The sequence below is a fragment of the Plectropomus leopardus genome, chromosome 11 (genome assembly GCF_008729295.1).
Source record: "Plectropomus leopardus isolate mb chromosome 11, YSFRI_Pleo_2.0, whole genome shotgun sequence".
Lineage (NCBI taxonomy): Eukaryota > Metazoa > Chordata > Actinopteri > Perciformes > Serranidae > Plectropomus > Plectropomus leopardus.
This window is the reverse complement of record NC_056473.1, coordinates 8,808,127-8,828,814: the sequence shown is the minus strand read 5'-3', so window position 1 is coordinate 8,828,814 and position 20,688 is coordinate 8,808,127. Positions and strand designations below refer to the sequence as shown.

General features: G+C 42.6%; 1 protein-coding gene across 1 annotated transcript in view; it reads left to right on the top strand.

The window, feature by feature from the left end:
- Nucleotides 1-396: 396 nt before the first annotated feature.
- Nucleotides 397-20,688, top strand: part of LOC121950108 (coiled-coil domain-containing protein 136) — a 35,025-nt gene continuing 14,733 nt past the window's right edge. Inside the window, exons 1-5 of the mRNA XM_042496025.1 lie at nt 397-474; nt 5,683-5,746; nt 16,264-16,380; nt 16,438-16,587; nt 20,361-20,435. Coding sequence (XP_042351959.1) covers nt 397-474; nt 5,683-5,746; nt 16,264-16,380; nt 16,438-16,587; nt 20,361-20,435 — 484 coding nt within the window. The remainder of the gene's footprint in view (nt 475-5,682; nt 5,747-16,263; nt 16,381-16,437; nt 16,588-20,360; nt 20,436-20,688) is intronic.

Genomic DNA, 20,688 nt, shown 5'->3' with positions numbered 1-20,688 from the left:
TTTGCAAAGGAAAGCAACAATATGGGAGGAGTTTGCTGTTAAAAAAAAACTGGCCAGATTGTAACAAAGTGTAGCTTCCAACAGCCCAACAATCATCTTAGTGTACTTTGGCAAGTATCTCTCCATCCTACCCAGCTGGTTCAGCAAGCAGTTAGAAACAAACAGTGAGAATTATTTTAACCATGGTTTGATGATGTCTGCATTCCTTCTGTGCCCGTCCTGCTCTGCAACGCCAGCCTCCTGCCACAGTAGAGTGACACGGGTGGATTGAAGCCAGATATGTCAGCTCATTATTAACACCTTGTCCGCCAACTCTCTCTGCAGCTCTGGCTTCCTGTGTGTGGGGGCTGTTATTGTGTGTGTTAAGGAGACTGTGGGACGACTTCCAGTTGAAAGATGCCTCCATGCTCGGCCTCCTCGTCTGGGGATTATAGCTGCCTGAGGAAAGCTGTGCAGAGCCACATGGAAGTGAAGGTATAAGCGTGCATCAATCTTTTCAGTCTGATACCTTTTAGCACTTGTTACTTGTAGTCTGTCCCCGAGAAATCACTTGCTGTTTGTAACAGAGGTGGGGACTTGGACTCAGGTCCAGCATGAGTCACATGACAATGGACTTGACAAAAACAAAAACAAATTGCAACTCTACTTGGTCTTTAACACCAGTGACTTGTCACTTCACTTGTACTTGAGCCTTTTGACTGGACTGCTTAAAGGGGCACTGCTGATTTTCAACCACCTTTGTATCACAATGATGTGGGTAGTATGTGTAATGGATCTGTGTTAAACTCACCTCCATCAAACCACTGCCCTGATGTCTTCACTCTTGTCCAAGTGGACTCTGCTGGGTGATGCAAAGGGTGTGATTTGGTGGAGTTTGGCTAGCTCTAGGACTGTTGCTTCAAACTACAGGCTGTACATCCGCATGTTTGTATTGCCCACCACCCATGCAGCCATCACGGACAAAAAGAGCATAAAAGCAGATTAAGAGACTGACCCACACATCCCCTCTCTCTTTACTCTCTCTCTCTCTCTCTCTCTCTCTCTCTCTCTCTCTCAATTCAGTTCAGTGTTGGAAAATCAAAATGTCATGGTTCTTACTTATTATCTTTTAAGGGTTTTACTTATTAAATTTGATGTTTTTTACTTATTCTCTACATATTTTTTCTAAGATCCATTCAGTCAAACTGTAAAGCACTTTGATTTGCATTCGATTTGTTTGAAAGGTGCTATATTAAAAATATTGACCATAATCAAACAGTATTGCCAAAGCACATTTTAACAGTTGTTTTAAACAGTGAACAGCCTAATTCTGTCCTATGATGTTTTCAGGAACAGATTTTAGTGCTCTGTTTAGCTGAAATAGCAAAAGTTTGTCAACAGGAAGTGGGTACCATACTGTTTTCTACACAGAGAAAATGGAAAATGTGAAAATACTGATATTAAACAGTAAAACTAAGCAGCACTGATCAAATATGAAACCAAAATTTGTTACTGAGTTGCCTCGAATGTTTTCAGAGACACGTTTTAGCTCACCGTTTAACTATGATTTGGGATTGTTTGGTGTGGCGCAGTGAATTCTGGTGGTTGTGGATTTTTCTACCTCTGGTCATTTGGCACCAATTTTAAAAGTATTTGTGTCTATCTGCTGCATACACAGCCTAGATTTACAAAATAACATCTTTTCAGCAGTGAAATATGTCTTTAATTCCTCCGATCTACTTAGTTTAAACCAGTATGAAAGCATCCAATCAAGCTGAAGGGAAGAACCATGAAGAATTTAAGTTACGTAACCAAGGGCCATTTGGAAAAAATGATGCCAAAGATAGTTTCATTTGCATACAAAAACTGCAGCGGTCAAGAAATTATGACTTTCAGCATGCAAGGGGTCGAAAATTACAGACGGAGAAAATGTAAATAAAGTAAATTTAACATGTTTAAAGGGCATGATGTTTGGTACAGAGTGCTTTATGACTTGTTCATGACGTGGAACTTTAGCACTTAACTTGAGACTTGCCTGTCTTAACTTGGGACTTGAGAGCAAAGACTCGAGGCTTACTTGTAACTTGTAAAACAATGATTTTGTACCACCTCTGGTTTGTCACAGGTTTAAACAACCACACGTAGAGACCATATTTCTGCTGCACTGACTTCTTAGGGTTTTTTTTTACATTTCCTCTTTTAGATGTCGACAGCTTCCACTTGAGCGTGTGTGTGGCTGTGTTGTTTGTGTGTACATCTGTGTGCACTTCCTGCTCTCTGACGGCGCTGTGATAGGAATATCCTCCAACTGGGCCAGCGAGCGGTTAAGCCAGGCCCTCCTTTCCCCTCTCTCTCTCTCTCTCTCTCTCTACACTAACATATTTTCAGACTGTTTTACGGCACATCTCACATTTCTGGCTCCTTATTTACTGCACAGAAGTTGCCAGATGTGATGGCGGCTGAGGAGAGGGAGAGAAAGAGGTGAGAGGCAGACAGAGACAGAAAAAGACAGTGTGTGATGGGTAGTGATGAAAATGGAGGGAGGGGTATGACTGTATGTGTTTCGGATGCTGTTCATAGCGCAAGAGCCATTAGCAGTAAACAGAGAGAGAGAAAGAGAGTCAGCGAGGTGGGGAAATGAACAATGGAGGGGAAATGATCAGTAATCGGTAGTGTTAGCTGTCAGCCTGCACTGCAACAGCCTGTCTGGAGCTCATTATAGGTACATTCATTTAGCTTAGGGGCCGAGGCCGAATGTGCACGAGTGTTTGAGGAAGCGCGTCTCTCTGTGCGTGTGTGTGTGTGACCAGAAAAAGACAGCTGAGTGGCTGCAAGTGTGCATATGTTTTGGTGTTGTGTTCCTCTTCCTCTAGCTTCTTTTGGAAACCTGTTTGCTGTTTGTTGTCTTTGTTTGGAATCTGAATAACAAAATATACAGATATTTGGCAGCTAAATGCATTGCCATTCACTGGAGATCTACTGTTTTGCCAAGTCTTTCACACTGGTAGATTGAGCTCCAGAATTTAACACTTGATAAAGTCTACTGTGATATTGATTGGAAAAAAGATTTTCATGTAAAATTTGATTTTTGGAAACATTTAGAAACTATTTCAAAATTAGATTAATATCCTAGAGGTCCAGACTGTAGGATTTTAGGGGGATATATTGTGATATAATGTAGTAAGTATGTTTTCTTTAAGAATTGTTGGGTTTTTGTTACCTTAGAGTGAGCTGTTTATATCTACATAGGGAGCAGGTCCTTATCAAAGGAGATCGCCATGTTTTATTGCAATGTTTCTACTAGTGTTGGGTACCGAATCCCAGTACCGATATGGCAACAGTTGCTAAATGACCAGTACTTAGCAGACTGAATCATATTGCATAAGAATGTGCAATCAAGAAAAACTGAGCGAGCGTGTATGTCTGCTGGTGTGTGCTGTTGACAGCGATGGCGAGGATGCAGCGGCCGGAGCAGAGAGTTTGAAGGTGTAGCAGTGCAGCGTGCGCACAGTTTAGGCTGTTTGTCAGTGACTAAATTCTACAGCTCTTCAACACCCAGGACAAGCCCCAATGTTATGCTTGTCACCTGCTGATTAAAGTGTTAAAGGGTTAGCACTGAAGTTAGCAAGCAATTTAGCTTCCCAGGGATGTTAAGGTGGACCAGCTGTTCTCACTGTAGTGACAGTCTCAGCCACTCCTAAACAGAAAATAAAGAAAGGTCTGGCTGCTGAGTCTCTCCTGAGTTAGTGAGCCAATTACAGATACCAAATCAAAATTCATTTACTGTTTGTAGTCCTGTAACTGTTATTAGTTATTAGGTTATTAGGGGTTAAATTATGGTAGTTAGGTTCGGTTTTGGTGAATTTGTTAATAATGCTCTGTATTTATCCATATTTCTATAACTATACTGTAACAATTTCAAGTTAAAACTTTCTTTTGCAATAAAAAAAAAAGCTACTCTTTAGCATCATTTTCAGTTTTGTGCTTTTTTAAAGTATCGGTGTAGGCATTGTTTAGGCACCTGTATCATTGTAAAAGTATCTTTTGTTTGTTTTTTTAATCAGAAACAATACCCAAGCCTTGTTTCTACTGAAGCCCAGAACAGACAAACTAAACACTGGCTCTGTTTTGTTTTCACATCAGAAACCGTAATTAGCAGCTCTTCAACGATGAAAGTGTTTAAAAAACACTAATTTATTTATTTTTAAAGGTAAAACATCTTTATTCTGTGTTTTTACCAGCTTAAATCACTGACTCAGTTTCTTTAGGAGAGTAAGAGACCTCTGTGTGTCTGCAGGCAAAACAATGGTATTACAACTGCAGAGTCTGTCACGTGATGCCCAAAAATAGTTTTCCCCACAAACTTACATTGGAAAAGAGGTGTATATAAATTATTGGATAAGTTGTTTTGAGCATCACAGCCCCTCCAAAATGAGACGTTTCCTTATCAGGATTTAAACTTTCAGTCTGATAACATTTGGAAAGTCTAGAAGAAATGCAAAATTAAATAAGTTTATCCCTATTTAAGTCAGCAGAGCGCTGAAGCGGAAGTAGCCGGCTCGGCCAGTGCAAGTCTCCATAGTGCTTGTTTTATTGCACCCATAACACTGAATCAGCAGCAATCATCCAGGTAATTTTATACCATGGAAATAGAGCTATTTTGGCTTCATGTTCCACTGAGCAATTTTTAAAGGATTGAGCCCTGCCTCAGATGCTGCATACAAGTCTCTGAATACATCCATGATTAGCAGGTGCCATTGGGGTAACACAGATTTGTAACATGAAACTGCTTTCTTCAGTTTTTTTAAGGTCCATTTGTTTTTGAGAGGATGAGACTTCTGTGGAAAATCTGCTCGCAGTAAAAATGTCCTGGACACTGAAGGAATTCCAACTGGGAGAACTTTCAGCTGGTTGCAATCTGCAAACCTCACTGCTAGATGCCACTGAATCCTCCTAAATCTTACACGCCGCTCCTTTATTATGCAGATCTTATTCTCAACCTCATTTTTGTTGTGTATCTATGCATATGTTGTTTTTTTTGTATGTATCCATCTCCGGGGTCCCTTGTCATGTAAGTGTAATGATGATTAAGCATTGACTCTGCATTAGTTCAAAGTGGGGGAAAAAAGAGGAAAGAGGCTCTGAGAAAGACGGAAGAAGTTGAAAGAAGAGTGCAAAAATAGTTACTAAAGTGTAAACCAATCTCGAGGGAGAGAGACAGAGAGAGCGATTATGTTTGTGTGTGTATGTGTTTGTGAGTGAGAGAGAGAGTGTGTGTGCTTGCGTGCTTGTGTGTGTGTGTGCACGCGTGTGTGTGTGTGCATGCGTGCGTGTGTGAGGTCTGCGCAGAGAGACGGAGCTTGCCGTCTGGAAAACAGCATCTTTCCCTCCACTCTGCTCCTCCCCTCTTCCCTCTCGGCATCTCTCCCACGCTCCAGAGCTCAGCCTTCAGCTCCCCGGATCCTCCCAAATTCTCCCGAGGTACAGCCTGTTTGTGTGTGTGTGTGTGCGTGTGTGTGTGTGTGTGTAAATGTGCATCGAAGCCTGCGTGTGTGTGCAAGTACTTGACGCTGTGCTCAGTACTTTCCGTGTGTTTTTCTCTCTCTCTCTCTCTCTCTCTCTGCCTGCAGCTGAGGTGGGCGTGTGGAGCCTCTGACCCTCTCTCGCCCACTCTCTTTCTCTGTCTCTCCCTCTTTGCTGCAGCTACAGGGGGCTATGGATGGACTGCGTTTACCTCCACTCATCGAGGAGGCTTTGGACTCTACAGGTCTGTGCAGCTGTTTTTGTCAGTGTGTTTGCGTCCGCGTTTCTGTGCAGTCGGCTATTTTTAGCACGGCACTACGGATCAGATACGATCAGCAAGAAAAGGTAGCGGGGTCGATGTTTATCTGTGCCGAGAAAGAGTGTTTACTCCCAAAGTGAGGGATGGGGTGGTGAACTGAGGAGGCGGAGGAGCTGGAGAGAGGTGGTCAGGTGGTAGGAGGTGGGGAGATGATTGTGGAAGCCTGTCTTTATTAGGAGCTGTAGTCGAGCTGACAGACAGTGGTCGTTACTGTCAGCCATGGCATCTGTGGACATTTTGATGGAGGCGACATGCTGCCAGGTAATAGATGGCTGGCAACCAGAGGCAATAATGTAGTCATTAGTCTGGGCTGTGTTAGATGTGCATATGTTATTCTGAGGCTGATGGAGACTTGATGCAATGTGGAGTCGTGTTGTGTTGATTTGACTTCTTCTTGCTCTCAGATTGTTTTCAGCTCACAAACTTAATTCTTTGCATGTAATGGTTGTGTTGAACAGCTGCTTGTTAAGCTTGTTTAGTAACTTCATACCACTGAATGTTGTTGTGTGACAGTTGGCACAATCGCACAATCAGTCGCTGTGTGATTGCGTTCAGAATGAAAGAATGTGGGGAATGTTTTCTTGTGTCCCAATGAGGGAGAAGAGTGTTTTCTTCATGTTTTCAATGGGCGTGCAGACAGAGCAGCTCTGTGCGGGACACCGCTCAGAGGATGTTTATTGGTGTGGAGGGGCTTAGCGAGAGACACAGGTCAGCAGCCCTTTGACCTGTGGCCACGTTGCCAGATTCTGGCTTCCTTTTCCTGTGTAGTACTGTCCTAAAATTGAACTTTTAATGACACATATTTGGCGGATTATCTCTGAAAGACCCCCTGCTCTTCAAAGACTTATTAAACCACTTTGCTCTAAGTGTTCAGTGCTGGTTTTGATAAAGAGTAATGAAAATGCTATTCTCATACTTGCACTACTTTTCTTTTTATTTTGAAGAAACCAGCTCAGTCGCCAAAAGAAATTGTTGGTATTTATGTTTCTACAATTATGTTGACATGTAATCATATGGATTACATTCGTGTATCTAAAGTAATGTTATATACGGGCTGACTTTTTAGACTGGAGATGGAGCGGATGGTGGATGGCATGACACTTGGCGGGACGTACTGCCAAGCTGCAGACTTCTGTTCCAGACACACAGTTCCAAAACCTATTAGCCCCAAAAGTGTGTGTTTTGTAGTAACCCATCTCTGTTTTTTCACAGAATCAGTGTCATGAAAAGCAATCTTTTTTTTTTTATCAAAACATTGCTGCATTTGTTGTTGGGATTGTGCCACAAAAAGCAGGTATTTTGGGCAAGATATTGTAGCATTTTCATTGCCCTTATTAGCTCCAAAAAGTGCATGTTTTTCAGTGACACTTCACTGTTTTTCCAGCAGGGATAGTGCCACAAAAAGCAGTAGTTTTTTATCATCATCAATGCATTTGCAGTGGGGATTGTACCACCAAAAGCATGTATTTCAAGCAAGTCATCTTACATTTCCAGTGCCTTTTTAAGGCCCAAAGTGGATGTTTTTTAGTAATCAATCGCTCCTCTTCACAGAATCAGTGTCATGAAAAGCAGTCAAACATCTATGTATTTCCAGTGGGGATTTTGCCACCAAAATCAACTACATTAAACAAGTCATCAAAGCACTTCGAGTGCCTTTCTAGCCCCGAAAGTGTATGTTTTTTAGCAACCCCTTGCTGCATTTTCAGCAGGGACAGTGCCACATGCAGCACTTAATATTTAAAGAGAGAGGGAATTGTGTCACCAAAAGCAGTTACTTTAAGCAAAAACATGATCTTTTCCTAACCCTAACCACAACCAAGTGGTTTTTGTGTCTAAACCTAACCACACATTAACCCACAACGTTGTTTAAACTTAAAGAAGTGAGTAATTTCCTTTATTACATTTATTATGCTGTTTTGGCCATCACAACACTAGATGCTGTCTCAGGAGAAATTCTTCCCCCCTAACAAGCTTGTTCCTGTTGTCATAACTCTGGAGACCTCTTTCCTTTCATCACAGCCCGGGGCTTTTAAAGACGGAAATTCAGCGTCTACTGATGGCAAGTGTCAGGTTTAATGTAGCGTGAATCCTGATCATAATAAGGATAGACATACAGCAAATGGAAAGTGGATTGAGCGATGGCTAATATTAACTCATATCTTATTGACTTACATACACTCAGGGATCTAAATGGACTTTCGCTCTGTTCTGGCTGAGGCCAATTTTAGATAGATATCAGTCTGGGTTCTTAGAAAAAGGTGACTGTTATTTTTAAAACTTTTTCAGTCCCGTCTGGAATAAATTCCACGCTGCACTGAGGGAAGTGCTTCTGAAATCACTTGGCACATCCACCAACAGGGAATACACATGCTCTCACACAAACACGCGCTCCCTCTGATCGATAAAGCACCATCAGAGGCTGCTTTGACATTTGCAAGCCATCCGTGTATCTTCCAACCGTCGGCCACCATATTGTTCCTCCCACTCGCACGAGTCGCCATATCTCTCTGCTTTCCCACTCAATATCTCTTCCCCCTCTTTCCTCTGCTCTCTTCAGCGCCCACACGCCCTCCAACACGCCCACATGCACGCACATGCACACACATACATAAACCTTTGCACCTGCCAGCGCCTCAGCGGCCCACGCAGCGTTCCTCTCCCATCCTCTCCCACTTTTCCCTTTCCAGTGTTGTACCCTAACATCAGCGGTGATACTCCCAAAGGGTGCACAAACACTATTTCTCTGAGCTCTCTGGAACTAATAAACAGCAGCCGTAGACAAACTTTGTAGAGCGCTGCGGGGGCCTCTGAGAGAAACAACAATGTGAGAGATTCTCACATCCGTGTTTAATATGGCCGGTCAAATGAAAACAAATCTTGCATGTTTTTCCACCCTCGGGCTCCTTCTCCCTGCACCACCCTATCTCCATTTTCCCCCATCAGACTTTAAAGCAGGCTCTCAGGGCCCACTGCAGGTCACTGACAAAATTGAGTGTGCCACATGTTTTTTTATTCTCTCATGATTGCATAATGGAAAACTTTCGGGTGAATAGAGAAGGTTCATGAACTCCTTCCCGCAGCTCATTCTATGGATTTTTAAAAACTTCTCCCTCGCAGAAATGCTCGGCACTGTCAACCTATCATTAGCGCGCCCTCTCTCTCCCCTTCTGGGCCTTCATCCTTTTTTTTTGGGATTTGGCAGCTCCGTTGTGAGCTGTGGTACCCCTTCTTTCCTCTGAAGTGATATAAAACCTTCCAGAGAGATTGCTTTCAGGTGGGAGGCGCTGATTTGTGATCAAATGGATTGTTACTGCATCACTTGTTTTCATGCTTTGTTCTCTTTCGCTATTCATATCCCTTAATGGAATAGCACATGTGCACACACACATATTCACATAAAAAGAAGCATCTTTCCTGAATCAGTCACCTACAGAATGTACACACTGACACAGTTTTTGTGCACGCTCATCTAATGAGGCCAAATTATAACTCATTCCACAATGCATCTCTCTCCTGTTGACCCACTTTCTCTTATTTCCCTTTGAAAGTGCAAACATGGATTTTCCATTTAAATAACAGAGCGGCTCATTAAGTCGGTCCAGCTCTTTGGTGCTCGTGGTTCCTGTTTCTTTTCTTGTCGTCTCCTGCCGCTGTTGTTCCTCACTCTCCTCTGAGTTTTCAGGCTCAAAGTACAGAGAGAGATAAACTCACATTAACCTCATGGGACCTCTGCCCCTGTGGCTTGCTCCCCATCTCCAGCTGTTGAGTCTCACACAGTTTGAAGCCAGCTAATCTCATATGATGCTGACTTCACCATGTGGGCCTCGTGGAGGGACACCTGATAAGATCGCTTCTCCGTGGGGAAAAGCAAATAGCAGACAGACAGGTTTCCATGCTGAGCAAAAGTGTGGACAAAACAGCTTTATTACCATGGCAACTTTCCACATGGAGAGGCCCTTGGTTGTTGGTGTGAGGAGGTCACCATGGAGATGTACGGCGTCACCTGACTCATGGTAGTTTCATGTGGAAGTGAGCACCCTCGGGCCATATCGGTACTCCTCTTACTTGCATCTCTCTTATTGTCTTCTCCACCTTTCCCGTTTTGCTCTCTCCGTGTTTTCGACTCCCCCTCCCTGCTCTGGATTATGTGTTGCTGAGGAAGTGTGCCAGTGCAGGGGGAAAGCTACAACATCAGTACTGGGCTTTCTTCAAAGCTGGGGTAGGAGGGGGTGGTGTGCATTATGCATGGCCTCCTACACAGCTGCAGAGATCCATGGCATGCATACACACACTGAGCATATGCAGCTTAAACCTGGCAGGCTTGAGTGATTATATATGTGTATGTAGGCTCATCAGAAGCGGGCCTAAGAGATCATGCACATGTCACCGTAGTGTATACAGTATACAGACACACACACACAGGTACTTGTAACCTCATGCATATTTTCATACAGTTTATTCACAGAGTCACTAAATTCAAACAGAAAAATGCTGCACACACACGAAATGCTAACACCGCCAGCACCACCTGTCTCCTCAATCCCATTTTCAAGGTTGGTGCAGCACAAGGCAGCCATCACACTACACCTGTAGACAGCCGCCAGCTCCTGTTTCAGTGAGCCGTCATGTCTTTTTACAGCTGATTTGACTCCAGATGTGCCTTAGATCTTTAACCAGCAGTCAGAGAGAGAGAAGGGAGACTCACAGAGAAGTTCTCTTGATTTCTGCCACATTTTAAAGGTCCAGTGTTTTGGATTTAGAGGCATATGTCGTCAGAAATGGATCATAATATAGCAATTATGTTTTTTTTTTAGTTTATAATCATTAAGAATCATGGTGTTTTCATTAGCATACAGTAAGCTCCTGTCCAACGTCTACAGACGTTAACATTTGGTTGAATCAAGGTTGTTACATCAGGTGACCAAAAATCAATGTCAGGAAAAGGTGTATTGCCTATGTTAGTGTGGTGTAGAATATTAATGATAGGTGTCGTTAACATTTTGTTGGTTTTGTGGATAATTCAGGTCCTGTTGAACATCAAACCTCTTGAACATCTCAATCCAAAATGAGGTGAAAATACATTAGCAGGTGTTGGCTAGGTGCCTGTCTGTAATGAGCTAAGCTGTGTAAAAGAAACAAAACAGTAATTTGTAACATGAAACTTCTTTATTTAGTGTTCTTCTGTGTGTAAATCACTGGGTCCGTTTATTTTGGAGAGGCAGAGTCCTCTGCGGATAATTCTGCTACCGCCAAAAACCTCCTCAACAATGAAAATTGAATTCGAACAGGAAGAAGTTTCGGCTGCTTGTAATCTTCTTCTGTAATCTTCCACTAAATCCCCCTAAATCTTACACACTGTTCCTTTAAATCATGCAGCACCTGATTACATAAAGCAGCATGAAAAATGAAGATGAAGATTGTCAAGACATGTTAAAAGATAAAATGACAGACATCAGTGTATTGCTATCTACTCTATCCCATTGTAAGACTAAATTTCATTTTTCGCTGCATATTTAATATACAGAACTATTAAATCTAACTGCAGGGTTCTTTGTGTAGAAATGCCTGCCTGTGGTGCCAGGTAAAAAGCAGCTCTGTCCCACATCCACGCCTCTGCCAGCATGCCTCCGTTTGCTAAAATCCTCCCTCTCCTGCTCAATTTTGCAAAGTGCAAATTTCATTACACTCCTCACTCCATCACTGAACACCGAATCAGAAGCAAAACAAAGGCCTCGTGTTGCCACATTAATGTTTAAATTTAATCTGTGAGATGCTGACAAAAAAACACTCAGCCTTGCTTGTTGTCTCCTCTCCAAAGTGGCACACTGTTTGCACTGACATACTCAATGTGTTTTGCTGCAGTGTGATTACAAAGGAATGTGCTGTGGCTAGATAAAGCCGTCCTCTCCCCCTGAGCTGTAACGCTGCTCCTGAGATGACTCTCCTGGCCATCCCTGCTCTCGTATGCAAGCAGCGTCCATGTCTAATGCAATCCCTGCGTGACTAAAGACCAGCACCGTGCCAAGTATGCGGTGGAGTGATCACAGGTGTCACTGCAGCTGATTCTGCTGCACAATGTGTTTGACATTCACTCACAAGGTGAGGTGATAAAGCTTCCTTAAGGACAGGACTGATTAACAAGCTGCTGGGAATAGCTAAGAAGGCAGAATTGTGGGAACACTGGACAGATATGGGATGGCTCCGTGAGGAGGTTTTATAGAGTTGATGGACACAGACTTAGATGTTGAGAAGTAGCATAATAAGATAGGGGCTAACTCCTTTGCAAAGATGCCATCAAAGGAAATTGAAGAAGGCCGAGAAAGACTTTCCTGCCCATCTTAATTTCGCCCAACAGCTGTATAGAAGAAAGTGCGTTCACTTTAATCGTCATGACAGTCACATGACCTTGGCACGAAAGTCTCAGAATTGATGACATTAGACTTGACTTGACCAAATGAAAAATTTGCAGTTCGACTTGGACTTTAACACTAATGACTCGTCACTTCTCTTGGACTTCAGCCTTTTAACTTGAAAATACTTGATACCTTTCCCCCTAGTGGATTTGTGTTTTCTAGGATAGCGAAGGAATGAGCCCAACTTACGAAGGGTACTACTCGTTGCCTTTGTTAGTTGGGTTGGTTAGATTTAGGCAAGAGGAGTGAGATTAGTAAAGCTTAGAGTGCCGAAGTAAAGTCTGCCACAAATCAATTATTTTCCCTCGATTTCCTGAATCAAGTAACGTTAACACCATTCGTTCCCAGCAAGTCGACACTTAATTCCTGACATCTACCGTTTGAACCAGTCGTATAGCATCCAATCCATCCAAGTTGTAGGAGAGAACTATGAACTATGAACTATGAACTATGAACTATGACCCTAACTTACATTATGTTACTGAGTGGCAGTTTTGTACAAAAACTACACAACGGTCATCAAAAATCAAATTGCAGTATGCAAAACATGCGGTTTGAAAGTTACAGATGGGGATGCAACAACTTCCAACTTCGTTCGACATTTGAAGTTGCACAAAGAACAGGGGAAGACATTGAGACTGCTATTTTTTACTGTCGTTAACAAGCAAATTTGGGGAATGTGAGCTCATTGGGGTACTGGTGCTGTGTGCTATGAAAATGCAATGTCAGCACTACTTTTTATGATTAAGTTCAGTTGCACTTGTTTTAAAAAAAATATATACTAATTGTAAAAAGCAGTCATGATATTTCCATCCATCCACCCATTTTCATCAGCGTATCTGGGTCTGAGTCGTGGGGGCAACAGGATGAGCAGAGCACTCCAGACGTCACTCTCCCCAGTAACGCTTTTCAGCTCCTCCTGGGGGATCCCGCAGCGTTCCCAGGCCAGACGAGATATATAATTCCTGTGGGGCCTCCTATCAGTTGGACGTGCCAGATCACCTCCAAAGGGAGGCGCCCAGGAGGATCCTGATCAGATGCTTAAACCACCTCAAGTGGCCCCTTTTCGAGAGAAGCAGTCGCTCTATTCCGAGCTCCCCCAGATGTCTGAGCACTTCTCCCTATCTCTAAAGCTGAGCCCAGCCACCCTACTGAGGAAACTCATTTCAGCCGCTTGTATTCATGACCTCATTGTTCCGGTTGCTGCCCAAAGCTCATGACTGCAGGTGAGGGTCAGAACATAGATGAACCAGGAAATTGAAAGATTTGCCTTTTGGCTCAGCTCCCTTTGTCCAGCACAGTGCCTGCATCACCACTGACGCCGCGCCAAACTGCCTGCCCATCTCACGATCCATTTTACCCTTGCTTATGAACAAGACCCGGAGATACTTAAACTCCTTCACTTGGGACAGCAACCCTGTCCCAACCCAGAGGGGGCAATCCACCGTTCGTGATATTTGTAGATTTAAAATGGAATTTTGATTAAGTCAGCATTGTTATTTTGTTTTGGACTTGAAAGTCAAAGTTTAGTACTTGGGACTTAACATGTGACTTTCCAGTGTTGACTTGGGATCTACGAATTTAGACTAAAGCTGTGTTCACACTATGAATGACAAAGCAACAGTGTGACCAGCTACATTATTGCTGAGTTGCTGCTGAAGTGTTGCGAAAGCGCTTGTTAATATAGTTACATCATCAAAGGCTTGTGTGTGTCTGCCAGTGGCCAAAAATTATCATTACTGAAAGTCATCTAAAGTTTGTATTTGCTCCAAAAAATAAGTATGCTCTGGTTTAATGGCAGAGTCCTATTTTAACATCACATTTCACGGCCCCATCGTGTCATCTCATGCATCGCAGTGCACACAAAGCTATCACAGCATCAGCTAACTAAGCTAAATAAAACAGTACCACAGCTAGAAACGGTAACATACGACTACTTGATGCTTAATAGCGTCAATGGAGTGTTGAAAAAAAGTTGAGGCCAGTTCAGCTCTTGTTTGTAGCAGGCCACATCTGTCAGCAGTGACAAGTGTCAGGCATCAGTATGTAGCTTCATGTCACCGACTACCATTGAAAATGACCAGCAGGTTGTTGCTTTGTCGCCAGTGTAAACACAGCATTACTTGTGACTTACAAACCAATGACTTGGCCCCATCATCAGTAGTTTGCCTCATTGACAGTCTGAAAGCCACATCTACAAAACCTAAAACAGCCCAAATCACTTGAGCCAAAGCTTTCTGAGTTGTCGCACCCTGAGCATCTTGAAGACATCCTGGTGGGTTCGGATGTGAGTGATATTAGCGGGGAGCCTTTTTGTATCTTGATGGCCTTTCACAGCCGCTGGCTATGCAATCAACTCCGGCTCTCTCCCTGTCATATGGCTCTAGCTCTGTTCTTTATGACTAACTCATTACACCAGCATCAAAGTTTAATGACAAAATAGCCCAGTGCTCATGAAACCTCTCAGGCGCCTCTCAGGGGCTGCATTGTTTAAATGAACATTATTATGAGACAGGAAGGATGCAGCCCTGCTGCTAATGTCATACAGATATGATTTAAAAAATGTTTTGCTTGGCTATGATGGAAATAGTTACATCTAGTGAGAGGAACAACAAGGCAGAGAGATAATTACCACAAGAGATGGAAGCGTCCCGAGTGAAGATTACACCGGTGAGCATCACTCTTAATTAGGTGGATCTTTAGTTAATGCTCACTGTGTCCCCTGCTGCACCTTTTCTTTCGTCACATCTCTCTATTCCCGTCTATTCCCCTCTCCCATCCTCACTCTGATTTCTGAGTGCAAACAGCAATTTTGAGGCCTCTTAAACATGAATGTGATGCTGCACGTCAATTTATTTCTGAGATTGGGGCTTGACCCCAGAGGGCACGTTTTTTGAGAGAAATGACAGCAAGCCTGTGCGTGATGTAAGCAGAATATCCGGGGATGAGACAGTAACTGACGCACAAGTGATCTTTTAACCTTTTTAACTACACCTGAGAACAAACCAACATTGCGAGTATAATCTCCATTTAGCTGCGGCCTTTCCTGCCTCGCGGCAAACCTCATCTCACTAATGGGAAACGACTTTTCCTCCTGGACAAATGGGAATTTGCCTTCATGATGTTGTGCTGTAAATGATGCCCTCCCTTTCTAGTTTTCTGACCTGCTGTGCATCTGTCTCAGCAGCTCTAGCAAGCAACAGCTGCTCTGATGTCAGATCAAGTTTACTAGTACATCATATGCAATGTCTCATTGGGTTTTACAGGCTGACGTGAACAAGAACGACGGAAAAAACTACAAAAATGAGGAAAACAAATCAGAAAAAGCAAAGGAAAGCGGCAGACAACCGTGTAATGTGACACCTTGTAATACAAGAGAGGGACGTGTGTTTGTCACATCTCTCTTACTATGAGTGGTAGCTTGTGTTATTGTGGACCTGGAAGTGCATTGCTGAGTGGTGAGTCATAGTGATTGCTTCAGCATTTGGGCCCTCCTCCCTCCCTCTCTCTCCATATTGTGCCGGCTAACTCGCTCCACCTACTGGTCTAAAATCCAAATTTGATGTGCAGATAGATGAATGTAAAATATCTGTGTCTGAAAATTGTAATCAGATGTCATCATCACATCTTACAGAGTAATAATGTCTCATTTAAATACATAATATCAGTATATTTTAGGAATATAGTCTGACCTTTATCCTCAACTTGAGTGGATTTCTTTCTTACTTTCTATCAAAATCTCAGCTCCAATCTCAGAAAAAGTTTGTCAATAATTATGTTTTTTTAAATTGGTGTGTTCGATTAAGATGCGTGAGTGGAATAGAGGTTGGCGTACAAAGGATTCAGTGCTTTTATCTTTTATCACAAGATGGTGCTGTTGATTCAAAAGAAATCACACTCTGTGTTTAAAGCATGGCTGAATTTGGGTTGATGACAGAGAGGTTTGTCACCTGTAAATCTCTCCCTGTCTCTCCCTCTCCTTCCCTGTCAAGCATCCCTTTTCTAATATCGCTCTCATCTTTTCATCAGATGACCCGTGCGATCTGAAAGCCGAGTGCAGCCCCACCATGGACAACGAGATAACGGCGAAGGAGAGAGGCGTTTTGGAGGAGAACAACGAGAAGGAGGAGATGGACCAGGAGAGAGGTCAGGAGGAGGAGGAGGGGGAGGAGGAGAAGAAGGTGAAGGAGGAGGAAGGTGAAGGGGAGGAGAAGAGGAAGAAGGAGCAGGAGCCGCTGACGGAGGAGCAGGAGCTGGAGGAGCTGAGGGCCCAGGTGCTTCAGCTGCTGCTGGAGCTGGACGATGCCAGAGAGACCTCCAACAAACACCAGGAGAGCTTCCATGAGCTGCAAGGTGAGAGCTCCAGCACTAAGACTGGATTTTACACTGTGAATTCATTATTTAATGCTGTGAATCATTAATGTCCCTCTATCACAATCTTTTATTCAGTATTTACTAACAGCCATCTGACCTAAAATCAGGAGCTTCAAAAAAAAGTTTGTTAAAAAAATACAGATGTTTTCCACAGACCTTAAATCTTGTCATCGTGGACACATTTTCTGGCATTTTAAAGGAAAATGAGTGTCTTTTTCTTATGTTTTTGTCTTTTATGACTAATAGTAATGATTAAGGTTGCAACAGTATGAGATTTTCACGGTACCATCTCGGAAAATATTGCCGTATCACAATATTACAGAATTATTTTTATTATTATTTTCTGTCAGAATATCCCTTAAAGGAATGAAAACAGAATGGGTATTTTTATTTGAATACATGCTTTATCACTGTAATTGAAACTTGAGACTATTTTTAATATAGTCAGTAATGGTCAATATTGTCAATAAGCAAATGTCAGTGGTATGATCATCTTCAACTTTCATATCATAAAATACCTTAAAACCAGTACACTGGTATAAAACTGCTACCACCCTGGTCATGATCTTTCATTCACCATCTCTGCTATAGAGATTTTTGAAATGCAAGTTTTTGCCAAAAATCAGTCATTGGGGCAATTAGCCGAAGAACCTACAGCTTTCCCCGAAAAAAAAACAGAAAACATCTCACTTCTCACATCTGCTTCTACATTCTGGAAATGTCTGTAGCTCTTAAAACGAACTACATAGCAAATGTAGCACAATTTGCTACAGCCGGAACCTCAGAATGTGCAGTTTATTTCTACATACGGAGCAGGTCCTCCTCCACAGAGTCTGCCATATTGTGTCTACAGTAATGGACAAACCAAACACTGGCTCTCAACAGGGCCATTAGCGTTTTTGCATCGGCCACCATAGTTCTCTTACACTCTTGACACATGGGAGAAGCTTCATTTCTGCAGCCTCAATGCTACGTGACACTAAATCCTACACACTGTACTTTAAATCCTATAGTGGCAGGTTAATGCAATCTACACAGTGTGTCCCAAGCATCAACACAAGCTTTATTGAGACAAGCTTTATTATATTGAGACTGAGCAACAGGGCCGCCATAATAAAAAAAAAAAATAGAACATATATACTGTTGGGTTATTAATAGCACAGGAGAGGCAGAGACAAGCAGCAGACATCAGGCGCATTAAAGTGAAAATAAACCTTTCATTCTGCTGGGCCTAAAACTCTCTTACATTTACAAAAATCTGCAAATATCTTCTCTCACCCATCGTTCTGATCAGTTGTGAATGTATCAAAACATCAGTTATCCACCCCACGAGTGATACTCTGATACTCTAAGCTGCGATGAGAAAAAAAATAACCCTCCTTGCTACGCTGCATTGACGGACCCGCAAAAACGTCAGATACACAATGCACATTTTTTTAAGAAAAGACACCATCGTGTCCTCCCCCTGAACAGCTTAACTTTTCCTCTGAGATGTCTGCTGTTCATCACAATCTAACCGCACATGTAGAAGCGTAAATGTTTATCCGCGATCCCTGACACGGTCAGTTCCTCACAGGCACTAAATGGAGCATCACATCATACCTTGGAAATGATGAGCTTAATGTTCAGGGACACTAGCGGTGACTAAGGCCTTGGGTATGGGGCTACGGTGAGTTCAGTGTGTGCGTATTTATGAGTGTGTGTGTGTGTGTGTGTGTGTGACTGCGTGTCATACTAAAAGACATGGCGTGGTGAGCTCAGTTGTTTGTATGGCAGCGGTAGAGACATTCCTCAGACAACTGCGTGCATGCTGAGCGAAGCTTCCAGACTGGGTGTCCTAGACCACAACGAGAAATCACTGTTGGTCAACCCCCACTGGGAACAGTCAGCTGCTCAGGCTGACAGCTGTTGGGGGGGCGGAGGTGGTGGGGGCTCTGTGCGAACAGGGTCAGAGTATGACATAAGGTGAGGTGTAGGTAAAGATCAAGGGTTAATGGTTAATTATTAATACCATTTGCCAGTCCGACTACACTCATGAGTTACACTGCAGGGGAAAGCAGGGGAGACTTCATGTGAGCAGTGGAAAAATCTGAATCAGGATGTTGCTGATTAGCCATAAAAACTGTTGATAGTGAGTGTTAAATGTTATTTAAATAATAAATAAGAGTCTACAGCAATGCTAGGAGCTCTGTGAGGCGGTAATGAGGCTAAATGGTAATATCAGCATGCTTACATGCTCACAATCACAATGCAGATGGCAGGTACAAGGGGGTTATCTCTGGGTTTAAAAGGTAAAGCTAATGCTGAAGTGCCTTAAACCTTCATTCTTTCTAATTGTCAGCAGGGGGCAACTTGACCAGTTGCAAAGGAAGTCAGATTGTATAGAAGTCTACAAGAAAATGACCCTACTTCTCACTTAATTTATTACCTCAGTCATTTTTTTCTAATGAATTTATGGTCCCAGTCACTATTTTTAAGTCCTTTTTAATAGATAATATACAGGTACATCTTGTGTTGTGGAATGGGGGCGTCTTCTTAACTTGTTACAAAAGTTTAAGCGCTCCGAAAACAAAATACTTCTTACCAAGGTAATTGAGCCTTGAGCTGCTATGTCATAATGATTTTAGCTGTTAAACATGACCAGTTAATCCAAACACCATTTCTTGGCCACCGTAGCAGTCAGAGGTAACACAATGCAACTCTTTTTTTGCATATGATGGTCCCGCTTAGACTAAAATAGCCATATAGATAAAGCAGGGAATGCTTGCTTTCGCGTTTCTTTAGTCCATCTTTCACAACTCCTAACAATGGAAGTGGTGGGTAAAATAATCAATTACCAAAGAAGACAAAACATGAGAAAAAGATCCAGTTTTCAGTCAGGAAATTCATCCTCTGGGGATCAGACTTGTCTATGAAATTTTTTTATGACAACCTATCCTGTAGATGTTGAGATATTTCAGTCTCGATCAAGGTCATGGGACAGTGCCATCCCTCGAGCCAGGCCACTAGTGGGTTAAAATTAGATTTACATTTTAACAGCCAAAGTATTGCAACAACAAGGGTACTAAGGGTAAAGGTAAAAAAGACTAGAGACCATCTTGCAAACTCAACCTTCATTATGATCTCCAGTCCATACTTGTAAATGTTGGTGACCCTATCTTCATAGTTGCAACATTATCACATTGACAACTCTGTCCACATACAGACAGACAGACAGAAATATAAACTCCTGCCAAAGTTGTCAGATGGCGTCTGTGGTAGTGGTAAATCTCTTTTTTTGTAATTTGAGTGCATTGGCCCTTTAAGAATATGCGGATTCAACTGACCTTTCTGTGTATTTAACGAGCAGCTGTTGCTGTATTAAAGCCATTAGCAAATGTGTCTGATGTATGCCACAGAAATGACTTGGCATCACACACTGATAGGGACCAAAAAGAAATAGAAGGTCCAAAATTGCATCAAGAAAGCTGTAAAAAAAATATCATCTTGCTCTGCTATACCTAGTTATGATGTTCAAGAAGAGACAAGTACTTTATAAAATGTATATACTAACAAATCTTAGACTAACACCGATGTACCGGCTCACATTGTATTTAACACTCAGACAGACACACAGAACTGATTGTGTCACTCAGTCATGCCTCAAGGTTGAGCAGCTTATCAAGTTGTCATCTCTCTATTGGTCTGCTGACATTTTCCTCTTATCTGTCTACCCACTCCCCACTCCTTGCCACACTTCACCTCTCCACCAGGTCTGCTGGAGGATGAGCGTCTGGCCAGTGCCCATCAGGCCGAAGCCTTCACACGCCAGATCCAGAATCTACAAGGTATCAACATCATTAAACAATCAGCACCATAGTTCTGTCCTTTGAACAAACCTGGACAATAACTGTGAGTATTTGATTCGGTCTATCAACAACGGAAACAGGAAGGACCAATCAATAATCCAGTTACTGAATTTTTCATTCTTATGTTTGTCATTTGTTAGGGTGAATGCCGCTTTTATTCTGTAAGCTGCTGATGAAGAACAATTTGTTGCATTAATAACAGGATCTACATCTTGTATGCCACTGTATGGAT